A 14,051-nucleotide genomic window follows, 5' to 3' on the forward strand; every position below is an offset into this window, starting at 1 on the left:
GAACTGCAGTTCTGAACTCGACCTTCAGATGGCGTCCGCACACTGCACGTTACCCATTCGGGGTTTTGCGACATCTAAATAAGGTTTACGGCTGCGAGTTGCGAGAAAAGTAAACAAGCGAGCTCGCACCGCCGTGGCAACTCGACAGCGGCGTCGCTTGTCAAACTTTCAAGGCGTCCAGAGAGCTCAAAAACAGAGGTAAGTGTAACATTTACCGCCAAAGCAAACGTTGAGTGTTCAATTCCCTGTCGTGTTCCTAAAAATACGACATTAAAGTTCCTTTCGACGCCTCAGCCTGTGAAACAGCCTCTGCGCTTTCGCGTAAATTAACATATCGTGAGATTACAGCAACACACTAAATATTTACTGTATTTGGATTATGTATTTTCTGTCGTAGAACTATAGAAAATTACGCAAAGTAATAAATCGAACAGCGCTAATGTTAAGCGTTCAATTCCCTGTTGTGTCAGAACACGGTGCCTAAAAATACGACATTAAAATTCCTTTCGACGCCTCAGCCCGAGAAATTTAGCCGTTGCGCTTTCGCGTAAATTAACATCTCGCGAGGGTACAGCAACACACTATGACAGATATATACTGCATTTGGATGATGTATTTTCTGTCGTAGAAGAATAGAAAGTTAGACAAAGTAATAATTCGAACAGTAAGTGTGGTTGTTGGGCAGCGAATAGCTAACTTTTAGACTTCAGAGTTATTCTTGCACACTTTTTTAAAATGGTATATATCTTGTAAAACCTGTTTTGGGCACAGTAGTTTGCCATCTTGCTAGCAGGAAGTACCCACAGGTCCTCAAAGCTGAGTTAAAACTTTTATAATCACTTAATGCAGTGTTTTTCAACCTTTTTAAAAGCCGAGGCACATTTTTTGCGTTGAAAAAATGCGGAGGCACACCACCAGCAGAAATGATTTAAAATTGAAACTCACTTAACAGTAAAATGTGGTTGTCGCAATTGTTGGATATGACCTTAAAGCATAAGCAAGCATGCATCACTATAGCTCTTGTCTCGAAGGTGTACTGTCACCTCCTGTCACATCACATCATGACTTATTTTCACTTTTTTGCTGTTTTCCCGTGTGTAGTGTTTTAGTTCTTGTCTTGCTCTCCTATTTTGGTGGATTTTTCTCTTTTTTTGTTGGTATTTCACTGTAGCAGTTTCAGGTCTTCCTTTAAGCGATATTTCCAGCATCTACTTTGTTTTAGCAATCAAGAATATTTCAGTTGTTTTTATCCTTCTTTGTGGGGACATTGTTGATTGTCATGTCATGTTCGGATGTACATTGTGGACGCCGTCTTTGCTCCACAGTAAGTCTTTGCTGTCGTCCAGCATTCTGTATTTGTTTACTTTTGTAGCCCGTTCAGTTTTAGTTTGGTTCTGCATAGCCTTCCCTAAGCTTCAATGCCTTTTCTTAGGGGCACCCACCTTTTGTTTATTTTTGGTTTAAGCATTAGACACCTTTTTACCTGCGTACTGCCTCCTGCTGTTTCCGACATGTACAAAGCAATTAGCTACCGGCTGCCACCTACTGATATGGAAGAGCTCTAGACAGCACCGACTCTCAACAACAACACATCATTTGCAGACTATAATTACTGGTTTCCAAAAAATATTTTTTACCCAAATAGGTGAGATTAGATAATCTCCCACGGCACACTAGTGTGCCGCGGCACAGTGGTTGATAAACACTAACTTAATGTCATCTAAAGGAAGACTGTTTTGAATTCATGCATATGTTTTACTCAATTATGACAGAGTAAAGTTCATAGTTATTATCTCCCAAACGTTAATTTTGTGTTTTGTTTACCTCTTATAGTGACAATGCTCTTACAATACCGAGCTGTTGTGTCATTGGGACGCCGCATGTGTTCCACTCATGTGACGGGAGGACCTTTGGTGGACACAGCAAGACCCAAATCAGGTAATATTCAAGTTTTTCAAACAAAAGCCACTACTAGGAATATTACCTGACTAAAGTAATCAGAAAAGTGGTAGTAATTCCAGCCACAAACTGTAATATGTCCTAGGCGTAGCTTTACTCCAAAAATATCACATCAACTATTTAACCCTAACTTTTCCAGACATGTCTGAATTCCGAGAGGTCTTTGCCAAAGCCAAGCACATAGCTATCATCACAGGGGCAGGTGTCAGTGCTGAGAGTGGGCTACCGACTTTCCGGGGTGAACATGAGAAATGGAGGAAATGGCAGTCGCAAGTGAGTTCATCAAATACATTGTGTTTGCTTAATCATAACATAATACTGAATATATTCACATAATGCTGGATTTATTTCTGCAGCAACAACTAACAGATTCAAAACATTCTAATCCAGTGGTTCTCAAAGTTTTTCACCAAGTACCACCTCAGAAAAAACCTGGCTCTGCAAGTACCACCATAATGACCAACATTAAAAACAAGGCTGAGGTTTTTTTAACAAGTCTATAAATTGTACTTTTGGACTATAAGGTGCACTTAAAATCCTTTCATTTTCTCAAAAATCGACAGTGCGCCTTTTAACCCGGTGGTCCTAATGTACGGAATAGTTCTGGTTGTGCTTACCGACCTCAAAGTTATTTTATGTGGTACATAATGTAATAAGTGTGACCAGTAGATGGCTGTCACGCAAAAGAGATGCGTGAAAACTGCAAGATGATGCCAGTAAACACCAAAACACTTAATGTTTCATTGAGAATATGGAACATTACACACAGCACTCAAAAACCTGTCAAAATGTTTTTAGTATGACTTTGGTAAGCAATGAAGCCGCCACTGTTTGATGAATTGTCGGCGCATTAAACATATAAGTATTATTACAATGCGTGTATAAGGACCGCAAAATGGCACCTATTGCTGTTTTGTTTTGCAATATTATGCAAAACCAACTTTTCTTACCTTCTGGTACCTGCTGACGTGTATTTGGGGTCAACATAAGTCGTGGAAATTTGAGCGAGTCCGCCATTGTAGTCCGTGCCTATAACGTAGTCAAAAGCTTCTTCTTTTTCTCTACTTTCTGATGTGGCATTCATCTTCCGCTGTTGCCATTTTTAGTATAAAGTTGTGTAAATTTTGTACTTATATATTTCAATAGACTTGCTATCAAAGAGCTAAAAATCCTAGTGGGTTTACATAATTCACCCACGGAACTTAAGTTATTAAAGGGTTTCGGTCGGACGTTTTTTTACAGGACACATTTCCAGCGTTTTTATTGCAGTATTGAGCCACTGATCAGAAGATGCTGCTTTGTTATTGATTGAAGTAAAGTCTGAATGTCATTAAAACAGTTAGCTCCATCTTTTGACACTTTTTCCACTCCCGTCCTTGCACGCTACACCGCTACAACAAAGATGACGGGGAGAAGACACAGCCGAAGGTGAGCCACGTAAATAAGACCGCCCACAAAACGAGGCATCTTGATGAGATGCTCAGAAAGCTACTTTAAGATGATATTCAAAACATAATTTATGCAACACTTTCACCAAAGAACCACCATCACATGTTATGTAGACGACAGGGAAGTGTTTTAAATTTAGAAAAAAATCATACTATGACCCCTCCAATGCGCCTTATAACCCGGTGCGCCTTTCGTATGAAAATAGAACTGAATAGACCTGCTCATTGGCAGTGCGGCCTATTGTCCGAAAAACACGGTAATACTTTTGTTCACTGTAACGCTACAGACAATTTAAACAATAACACTGTGTTTGAATATAGGGAAAAAAACTCTGTATTTTATTCAAGTGACTCTTTGGCCTTCCACTATATGGAGCCCACATACCACAGTTTGAGAATCACTGTTCTGATCTATGCTTTTTCCATCTTGAGAATTTCTTTACTCACCCTCCTAATGGATACATCTCCATGCAGGACCTGGCTTCTCCAGAGGCCTTCTCCCGCTACCCTTCACGAGTGTGGGAGTTCTACCATCACAGAAGAGAGCTGGCATTGAATAAAACGCCCAACTCCGCTCATGTAGCCATAGCTGAGTGCGAGGCCCGGTTGAAAAAGCAGGGCCGCTCCGTCGTCGTCATCACCCAGTGCATCGACAACCTGCACCAGCAGGCGGGCTCCAAACATGTGCTCAGAATTCACGGTGCGTGGCCCGATACAGCCTCAATCATCAGCTAAAAGCAAGGTCGAGGCTACAATGAAACAAACCTTCTAATTGTTCCGTTTGATAGACGGTGACGCGGACAGCCAAAACGTGTATACATGAGTGAAAAGATAACTGTTGCTGTGAATCGTTGTTTTGTGTGTTGAACTACAGGTAGTCTGATGGAGACGCGCTGTTTGACCTGTGGAGATGTGGACGTCAACAAGCGCAGCCCCATTTGTGCAGCCCTCAAGAACAAAGGGTAGAAATTACAAATGTAACCTAACTATACTACAAAACAGGAACTTGTACATGCATTTGTAAGTCGGTGTGCCATAATAATTATGTTATTGATATTTCAAGAATGACCAAAATCTATCCAATTAATTGTTTATACTGTATTATGGTCACGGGTGATGTTTGGTGGCCAGAAGTCAGCCCACTCCAGCTGTCTTCAGGGTACAATGGATCCTCCGTCCCTAACAGTTATTAAAACACCTGGCAACTAATATCATACAGTACAGGCCAAAAGTTTTGACACACTTTCTCATTCAATGTGTTTCCTTTTTTTTATTGACTATATTTATTGTAAATTGTCACTGAAGGCATCAAAACTTGAAAGAACATTTGTTATTTACTTAACAAAAATGGTGAAATAACTGAAAACATGTTTTATATTCTAGTTTCTTCAAAATAGCCACCCTTTGCTCTGATTAGTGCTTTGCATTCTCTTGATTAACTTCAAGGGGTAGTCACCTGAAATGGTATTCACTTCACTTGTCATGGTTTTGATGCCTTCAGTGACCATCTACAATAGTTATGAAAATAAAGAAAACACATTGAAATGAGAAGATGTGTCCAAACTTTTGGCTTGCACTGTATGTAAAAGAAAGAAACATATGTTTCCTTTAAATTATGACGACTTATGACAACTCTGGTGCCACTGTTGGTTTGTGTTTTTTGTTCTGCAATTTACACGCATGTGTTATGTTCCCTCCTTCTTCACTTCATGTAGTTCCCCGGACCCAAATGTGGCCGATGCTGACATTCCTGTGGATAAACTACCAAGGTGGGTTTAATATTTTGCTACAAATTTGCATTAGCACAACTCCTCGATCTATTTTTATATTTTATTTCATGATGCAATGTTGGTCTAGCAACTTGTTTACCTTTTACTCATATTGACCAGTAGGAGGCACTTGTGCTCTATTATGGGATGAATGCAAAATGATCAAGACAAGGAACATCATTCACATTGAAGCTGTTTGTTGTCTTTACATTTTCTTTCACTATATAGAAGAAGACATGATTCATGTAAGTTGACCCTAAAATGTTAGATACTGAATACTGTATTGACAAACATAATACCATTGTGTCTGGAGTTTATATCCACACATTTTCTAATGATTGCCATGCTTTCATAAGGTGTTCCGAAAGTGAGTGCAACGGTCTGCTGAGGCCCAACGTCGTGTTTTTCGGGGAGACGTTGGACTCTCATATCCTGACCAAGGTGGAAAAAGAGCTGGAAGTCTGTGATCTTTGTTTGGTGGTAGGTTGTTATTGACATTATTATTCAATAATAGTTTATCCAATTTATTTGATCACACAAAAAACACACCTAAAATATATGGTTTTAAAAACCTTTACACTGACTAATACCCACGTCTATCTTAACCACAAATCAGTAGTACCTGAACTTATGAGCGTAATTGGTTCTGTGACGGAGCTCTTAACTCAAAACCCTTGTATTGCAAAGCAAAGTCTCCCATTGCAGTTAATTAAAAAAACAGCACAATTGTAAAATGAAACATGCATTTTAAAAGGAATGACAAACTTTAAGATAAAACATATTGTATAAAAAATATTACAATAGAATGTGCTACAAAACAACTACAGCAGTTTTCTGATTTAATGTAATAATAATAGTGAATATAATTGACCTTGGAGAGCAGACTTCTACGATATCTCCTTCGAGCTGCATATCCATCAAACACACCATCAGCAACGTCTTCATATTTTAATGGATAAATGTCCACCGTTTAGAAGTTATTTTAATCTTGGCTGGCGATGTCAAAATAGAGTCATCCGGCTTTATTATGGTGCAGACTCAACTGCTTAGCGAAGTTGGCTACATGCGCACATTCATCAAAACAGGTTTTTGACAATTTATGTCTTTAATTCAATATAATCATCTATTTATTTTTCTCAGCACTGTCCTTCACACTTACTTTCTCAGTTTCAATGTTTGGAAAACAAAGTTTTGATGATCTCTAGCTGTAAGCTAATGCTTGTGGGTCAGACACCGAATGTTTCGGTCAATTCTTACGGGGTTCACAGTGGCATTGACTACACCAATTAACGTCGGGGAGGTTTGCAACGTTAAGCATAACAATTAGCCAAAAGAGATCTAGTAAAGTGAGGCACTTGTACGTTGAGTTGCCACTCTACATGGTGTCTGGAAAAATGCCAAGAATTTAGAAAGAAAGTGTTGTTTTATGCATTTAAAGTATTCAGGAACAAATGCTGCAGAACATTGCAACATTGACCTGATTATAAAATAGGAAATGGTGAAATCACTAAATTCCTTGCAATAGCTTGTTGAGAAATGTTGTTCTTAAACTGTTGGACAATTTGCTCACGCATTTGTTCACAAAGTGGTGACCCTCGCCCCAGCCTTGTGGAGGTTCCAAATAAATGTTTGATTAGCATTCCTCAACTTTTTCAGTCCTTTTTGCCATTTGTGCCAGCTTTTTTGAAACCTGTTGCAGGCATCAAATTCCAAATGAGCTAATATTTTCAAAAAATAACAAAGTTTACCAGTTTGAATGTTAAGTATCTTGTCTATGAAGTCTATTCAATTGAATATAGGTTGAAAAGGATTTACAAATCATTGTATTCTGTTTTTATTTACCATTTACACAACGTGCCAACTTCACTGATTTTGGGTTTTGTACAACTTAACACTTAGTAGAAGCCTGGTACTCTCTGCAGTTTAGTCCTATGTCCTTGGCCACAATATGGGAAAAAACCTGTATATATTATATGATATAAAGTGCTGTGTAGTAGATATGTATTTGCTTTTAAATTACTTGCATGTTGTCCTTGATGTTTCCTAGGTGGGTACGTCGTCAATTGTCTACCCGGCAGCCATGTTTGGCCCTCAGGTCGCATCCAGAGGCGTGCCGGTTGCAGAATTCAACCTGCGAACAACACCAAAGTCGGAGTACTTTACGTAAGGTCTAACACACCCACACCCATTCACGAAGGGTTAAACCAGGGGTGCCCACATTTTTTTTGCAGGCGCGCTACTTTTCCATTGACCAAGAGGAGGGTATTTACCTCATTCATATATATAACATTTACATGTATTTATTTATGAAAGATACGTTTTTGTTATATTAAAGGTGTTTATTGATAATACAATCATGTTTAACACAAATAGATTCCTTTCTTTCACAAAGACAAGAATATAAGTTGGTGTATTACCTGATTCTGATGACTTGCATTGATTGGAATCAGACAGTAGTGCTGATAACGTCCACATTTTCAAATGGAGGAGAAAAAAAGTCCTCCGTTTTGTCCAATACCACATGAAAGTGGTTGGTTTTTGGCATCTTATTTGTCCAGCTTCCATACTTCTTTTTATACACTTTACAAGAAATACATTGGCAGCAAACTCCGTAGCTTGCTAGCTTGTGCACGCCAGCTTTCTAAAACTCTTATTTTGATAGCGCAGGCAGGATGAAGAAACGCCTTTATTGTGAAGACAGGAACTGTGCAGTCAATCTTTACAGTTTTGACGGCAGGTACAGTGCGAGAGTCTGTTGAAATAAAAAGTGTTTCTCGCATTTCTGTCGCTCATGTTTTCTTAATTATGATCTGGCAGCAGCCAGCTTCATCTCACAAGACCCTCAGGCGCCGTGAATGTCAATCAAGTGACGAAAGTTATGTCTTGGTGAAGACTGATGATCGTTAATTTTTAGGTCTATTTTTTTTAATGCCTGGCTGGGGATAGACTGACACACCCTCCATTATCGACTGGTAGCTCGCGATCAACGTAATGGGCACCCCTGGGTTAAATGATATGTGACACATCAGTGCGACAACATGCGTACTGAGTCTTCATCATAGCTTAGTCTTTGTGTTACATAGGCACCACTTCCAGGGGCCATGTGGAACGACGCTGCCTGTAGCCCTGGCGCGGCACGAGTCTGAGGTCTAACGAAAACCCCCAACCGGTGGCTTCAGGCAACAGTCCAAACAAAAAAAAGGGTTGTTGTCGTATTCTCTTACATATGTTTGCCTTTCAAGCTTCTGATGCTTGGGTGTGTAGAATGTATCTTTGCAGGTGACCTCATACTTGAACGAGCTGCTCAATAACTGGAAATTAGATATGTGCTGGAAGGGTTAAGAATCGGCTAGACTGACCGCCAAGAGGAATTGTTACATATGCAGTAGATGACTATTTCTTATTTTTTTATACAGACTGTGTACGTAACGACACAATTATGAGTACAAAATTACATACAGTACCCCCAAAAATCTACATCATGTATACTGTACCAAGCATATTTAGGTGCTAAAGGATAAATATTTTTCCTTGTGTTATCTTGTGCCTTTCACAAACCACCTTGACCAAACTTTTGCTTTAAACGTAGCAGAGCTCATGTTACATGGATTTATTGCACACAATACATACCTGCTCATGTTCATGAACGTCTTTGTCAGCCTATGTATTCTTACTCTGGGTTCAATCGCAATAATGGGAATTGTTCTGTCTTTTACATGTTATGCCTACAAATTTAACACATACTTTAAGACCATCTACTCTAATCAAAATGATGATCAAGTAAATATTACTTGGCGATTATTTAATAAAATGTATTAAACATTTATGTTATGTATTCATTTGCATCGTACGTGATTCTTTTAATACAGGTGTGTCAAGCTCATTTGAGCTCAAGGGCTGCATAGAGGAAAATCCATGCACGTGCGGGCCGGACTATTAAAATCATGGCATTAAAACAAAAAAATAAAGATTGCTTTCCTTGTTTTAATTTGGCCAAAAATAGAACAAACACATTCTGAAAATAATACCATGAAAATATAGAACAAGATACTGGCAGCGGTAAAGTTCAGATCCATGAAGGAAAGAAGAAAGTGAATGAATGTTTATAACTGAATACATTGACATATGTATTCAAATGTGTTTTCTTTTGTATAATTTTTTTCAATGAATAAAGGACGTAATGTTTATGAAAACCTTTTTCCGAAACAAAACATAGGATATGAGATATAACAGGATAATGCATACAAGTATCATTTGTTTTCAAAACGGTTACAAAAAAGTGGGACCCCAAAAATTTACTGTGGGACCCCATTTTTATGGGACCCTACTTTGAAAATTCCTAGCGCCAACACTGATGGAGTATTGGTGCTTGCAAAACAACAGCAGGCGACTGTGGCCTGCGGGCCGGTTCTAATACTAATCAATTATCCATTCTTTCACGGGCCAGATCTGGCCCTCAGGCCTTGACTTTGACACACAGGCTTTAATGCATTTCAATGAAACTGAATGTGCTGTCTTGGCATTGATTGAAATGTTATGGTGTACTACTTATTTAATTTGATTAAAACATCCATCCATCCATCTCCTACCGCTTATTCCTTTCGGGGTTGCAGGGGGCGCTGGAGCCCATCTCAGTTACAATCGGGCGGAAGGCGGCATACACCCTGGACAAGTCGCCACCTCATCGCAGGGCCAACACCGATAGACAGACAACATTCACACTCACATTCACACACTAGGGCAAATTTAGTGTTGCAAATCAACTTATCCCCAGGTGCATGTCTTTGGAGGTGGGAGGAAGCCGGAGTACCCGGAGGGAACCCACAAAGTCACAGGGAGAACATGCAAAATCCACACAGATCACAAGCATAAGATCGAACCAAGGAACTTCTAATTGTGAGGCAGATGAACTGACCCCTCTTTCACCTTGCTGCGTAACGTAAAAAATATAGTATATTTAGTCAAATCATTCATTTATTATAATATATATTTTAGTTATTTCTGTATTTTTATTATTATTATTGTTGACATAAATCTACTACCAAATAAAACAGCTGACATCTAAAGCGAGAAAATAATCCATCCATTTTCTACCGCTTATTCCCTTTTGGGGTCGCGGGGCGTGCTGGCGTCTATCTCAGCTACAATCGGGCGGAAGGCGGGGTACACCCTGGACAAGTCGCCATCTCATCGCAGGAGAAAATAATTCAAACAAAAAATATCTTGTACAATATATATTTTCGAATAAACAGAGAAAATAAAAATAGGCAACCATGGATTCTTTTCATGCATCCGTTGTATTAACTCTGGATAAAAAGAGTTTTACCTCATGTCAGACCCTTTGCAAAACATTTAAATACGCTAAATGTTTGGTCATCATTGAGGTCTTGAGGGAAGCTATTCACCCAGAATATAAAGAATATATATAATTGTGACATCTCTTGTGCATACAAACAATCAATGTACAGTAGAGGCCAAAAGTTTGGACACACCTCATTCAATGCGTTTTCTTTTTTTTTAATGACATTTACATTGTAGATTGTCACTGAAGGCATCAAAACTAGGGATAAACACATGTGGAGTTATGTACTTAACAAAATAATGTGAAGTAACTGAAAACATGTTTTATATTCTAGTTTCTTCAAAATAACCACTCTTTGCTCTGATTACTGCTTTGCTCACTCTTGTCATTCTCTCGATGAGCTTCAAGAGGTCGTCACCTGAAATGGTTTTCACTTCACAGGTGTGCTTGAAGCTCATCGAGAGAATGCCAAGAGTGTGCAAAGCAGTAATCAGAGCAAAGGGGAGCTATTTTGAATATTTTTTTTTTCAGTTATTTCACCTTTTTTTGTTAAGTACATAACTCCTCATGTGTTCATTCGTAGTTTTGATGCCTTCAGTGACAATCTACAATGTAAATAGTCATGAAAATAAAGAAAACGCATTGAATGAGAAGTTGTGTGCAAACTTTTGGCCTGTACTGTGTTTAAAACCAACACGCAATGTGCAAAAGCTGTAATGCTTAACGCTTTCTAAAGGCCCAGCCAGGTATTTCCTGTTCATAATTCCCAACACGTACACATTTTCGCACAGAGCAATATCCTCATAGTCTCATCATCCTAACCTTTCGCTGAACTGTACTTGTTTAAACGACTTGGCTGTGATGACAAATCCTTACAGTTAATCCCTCTTCCCCCTCCCTCCACTTCCTCTTATTATTTTTAGAAAGCACGATGTTCCTCCTGTGGAAAGAATTCCAGGAAACAATTACCATTTATTTCTGTGTTTTTATTTGTTGTTGTGTTTGTTTTTTTTGTCCTTGTGTGTTATTTATATTATAGTGTGTGCGTCCCTCCCCCTTCCCCCACCGCCTCCCACTGATGCTGACTGGCGAGGAGCTGTTGTTGTTTCAGAAGAGCTTAGACGGAGGTGCAGGTGCAGGCTAATCTGTTCTCTAGCTCGTCACTAATTAGGAGCAAGGCTAGCGGCCGCTCTCTCTCGGTTATTGATCACTGGCCAGAGAAGTATTTGTCTCTCATATGAGAGCAACACATTAGAGGCTCTATAGTCTATGGCCTGCTGGATCACATTTGTGTCTGTTAAAATTCAATTTCCCTTCCCAGCCAGAATCACACAAAGGAAACTACTGCAGAAAAAGCTAGAGTTTGCCTTTATAGGATAATAATCTCTTTTATTTATTTATTTTTTTGATTTACATTTTGACTAACTATATTACTGTGCGTGTTACAGCTGCACTGTATCATTTTGGGAGGTGTTTACTTATATTCTGTCTACTACTCCTTCCACATTTTTCAACCCTCTGGAACTGTTCCACGTCAAAACATTCCTCTTATTTAGGACAAAAAAAACGAAGTTGTTTTTTGATCTGGAAAAATTCCTGGTTTTCCCGAAGTACTTCAACGTTTCTCGACCGATTTGAAAAATTCCAACGCCAACCATTTCAACTCATTCAAAACAATCAAATATTTTAGCATTTTCCCAAAAAATCCCTCTTTTCCAAAAATTCAAAAATTTCCATGAAATTCTCATTGGAAACCATAGGATAATTTTTCAAAGTTCCACAACTCTCACATTTTTCATCCGATTTTAACCATTCCAACTTCAAAATATTCAGCTTGTCCAGGAATGTTCAACAATTGTAAAAAAAAAAAAAATCCTGGATTTTCTAGAATTTTAGGGACATTTTCGTCATTCAAAATTAATTGTCCATTTTTCAAACATCCACAATTCCCACATTTTTCAACCGATTCAAACCATCACACCTTCAACACATTCAATTCATTCTGGAAATCCAAACAAGCATTTTTCCACGTTCAACACATTTCCAGGAATTCCAGGTTTTTTTTCTAACCTTATTTCTTATCTTTTTCACTGCGATGACTCCTTCAAACTCTTCAACATTCAAACCATCGCCTCTTCTTGTCACACAGCAGTGAAGGATGTCTTGTTTTTTTCTGTCCTGTGAATTTCATGTTTTATGTTATGTTCCGCTGTGCGGATCATATTCTGTTTAGGTTTCCGGGTCACTTGTGTTTTTTTGTTAGTGTTGGACTCCGTTTAGTTCCTGTTTTGCATCACGCGACTGCCACGTAAGTTTATCTCGTCTCCTAACCCCTGCTAAGTGTTAGCCTTAGCTTCCGGTGCGTTTGGCACGCCGTTCTTTCGTTTGTTTCTGTCTGTTTTGTACCAGTGTTGTTATTTTTTCCATTAAATCAAGCCCTTACCTGCAAGTCCTGTCCGAATCGTCCTTTGCATCCCTGGGAGAACAAAATCCTGCATCATCATGCGACCCGATCGTGACAGTTTTAGTTTGAAAAGTAACTCTCCTCTCCTTTCAGGTTACTTGCCCTTTCCTTTTGTGTCATCAGTCTGACGTCATCCCTGAACCCTGATTGTTTCCACATGTTACCCCATTACCCTCATGTGTCTTATAAGCCCACGCCTCCCTTTGTTCTGTGCTAGAATGTCTCATTGTCTCGGGCATCTGTAGCTTCATGACGAACGCTTGTCTCGTCGAGCTTCTGAGTATCCCGATCTTGAATTCCCTTGTTGGTGTTTTGAGTTTCCTTTTCTCCTCCTACGCAGAGTGATTTTTGGTTATATAGTTTTGCAGCCAAAGTTGTGAATTTCAGTTTATTCTTACAGTTCTTCTTTTTTGAGTGACATTTTGTTAACTATTTTCTAGATCAGAAACAGTGAAGAAGTTTTATTAGCCCATTGTTTCTCCCTCCTTTTGGAGCGTCCTTTGTTATTTTTCAAAACAGGGTGATGATAAAAGTGACAGGTGGACCTTACTCGGCCTGATTGAGATCCAAGTGAAGAAGGTGTGCAGAAGTCATCTTTTATGCTTGACAACTTGAGCAGTTTACTAAAAATAAGGTGTGCTAAAAAAAAACAACCTGTTGTTGGGTTAGGTGGAAAAGTCTAAGGAAGTCTCACAAGGTTGCCAACAAAGTCTTCGGTCAGGGGTATCAAACTTGGTTCACATTGCAATGATGTAATCGTGATGGATATGAACACAACCCTTGTTACAAGACAACTTTTGTTGTTGATGATATTTTGTTGCAAGACAACTCTTGTTGGCCCTGGGATGTGGGGCGACTTGTCCAGGGTGTACCCCGCCTTCCTCCGAACGGGACAAGCGGTAGAAAATGAATGAATACATTTCATAGTTATATTCTGCACATAGTATAGTTTGCTGCTGCCCACTGCTCCCCTCACCTCCCAGGGGGTGAACAAGGGGATGGGTCAAATGATGAGGAAAAATTTCACCACACCTAGTGTGTGTGTGACAATCATTGGCACTTTAATTTTTTTTTTTATTGATATTTATTGTTTCCTCCTTTCTAAGTGA

At 39.1% G+C, this 14,051-nt stretch overlaps 1 protein-coding gene across 2 annotated transcripts; it reads left to right on the top strand.

The window, feature by feature from the left end:
- Nucleotides 1–40: 40 nt before the first annotated feature.
- Nucleotides 41–9,000, top strand: LOC133568374 (NAD-dependent protein deacylase sirtuin-5, mitochondrial-like). 2 transcript variants are annotated; one of them, XM_061920271.1, is made up of 9 exons: nt 41–198; nt 1,834–1,938; nt 2,099–2,232; nt 3,882–4,107; nt 4,282–4,369; nt 5,123–5,176; nt 5,533–5,656; nt 7,224–7,339; nt 8,260–9,000. In XM_061920271.1, exons 2-9 carry the CDS (start codon nt 1,839–1,841, stop codon nt 8,327–8,329), a joined length of 912 nt encoding a protein of 303 aa, XP_061776255.1. In that variant the 5' UTR covers nt 41–198; nt 1,834–1,838; the 3' UTR covers nt 8,330–9,000. The 2 variants fall into 2 exon arrangements, with proteins under 2 accessions (XP_061776255.1, XP_061776254.1); XM_061920270.1 differs by lacking the exon at nt 41–198 and adding an exon at nt 547–664.
- Nucleotides 9,001–14,051: the final 5,051 nt, after the last annotated feature.

The sequence above is a fragment of the Nerophis ophidion genome, linkage group LG14 (assembly GCF_033978795.1).
Source record: "Nerophis ophidion isolate RoL-2023_Sa linkage group LG14, RoL_Noph_v1.0, whole genome shotgun sequence".
Lineage (NCBI taxonomy): Eukaryota > Metazoa > Chordata > Actinopteri > Syngnathiformes > Syngnathidae > Nerophis > Nerophis ophidion.

Coding starts and splice junctions, on each gene's coding strand:
- LOC133568374 (XM_061920270.1), top strand. Junction 4,108..4,281: donor ACATGTGCTCAGAATTCACG/GTGCGTGGCCCG, acceptor GTTGAACTACAG/GTAGTCTGATGGAGACGCGC. Junction 4,370..5,122: donor GCAGCCCTCAAGAACAAAGG/GTAGAAATTACA, acceptor CACTTCATGTAG/TTCCCCGGACCCAAATGTGG.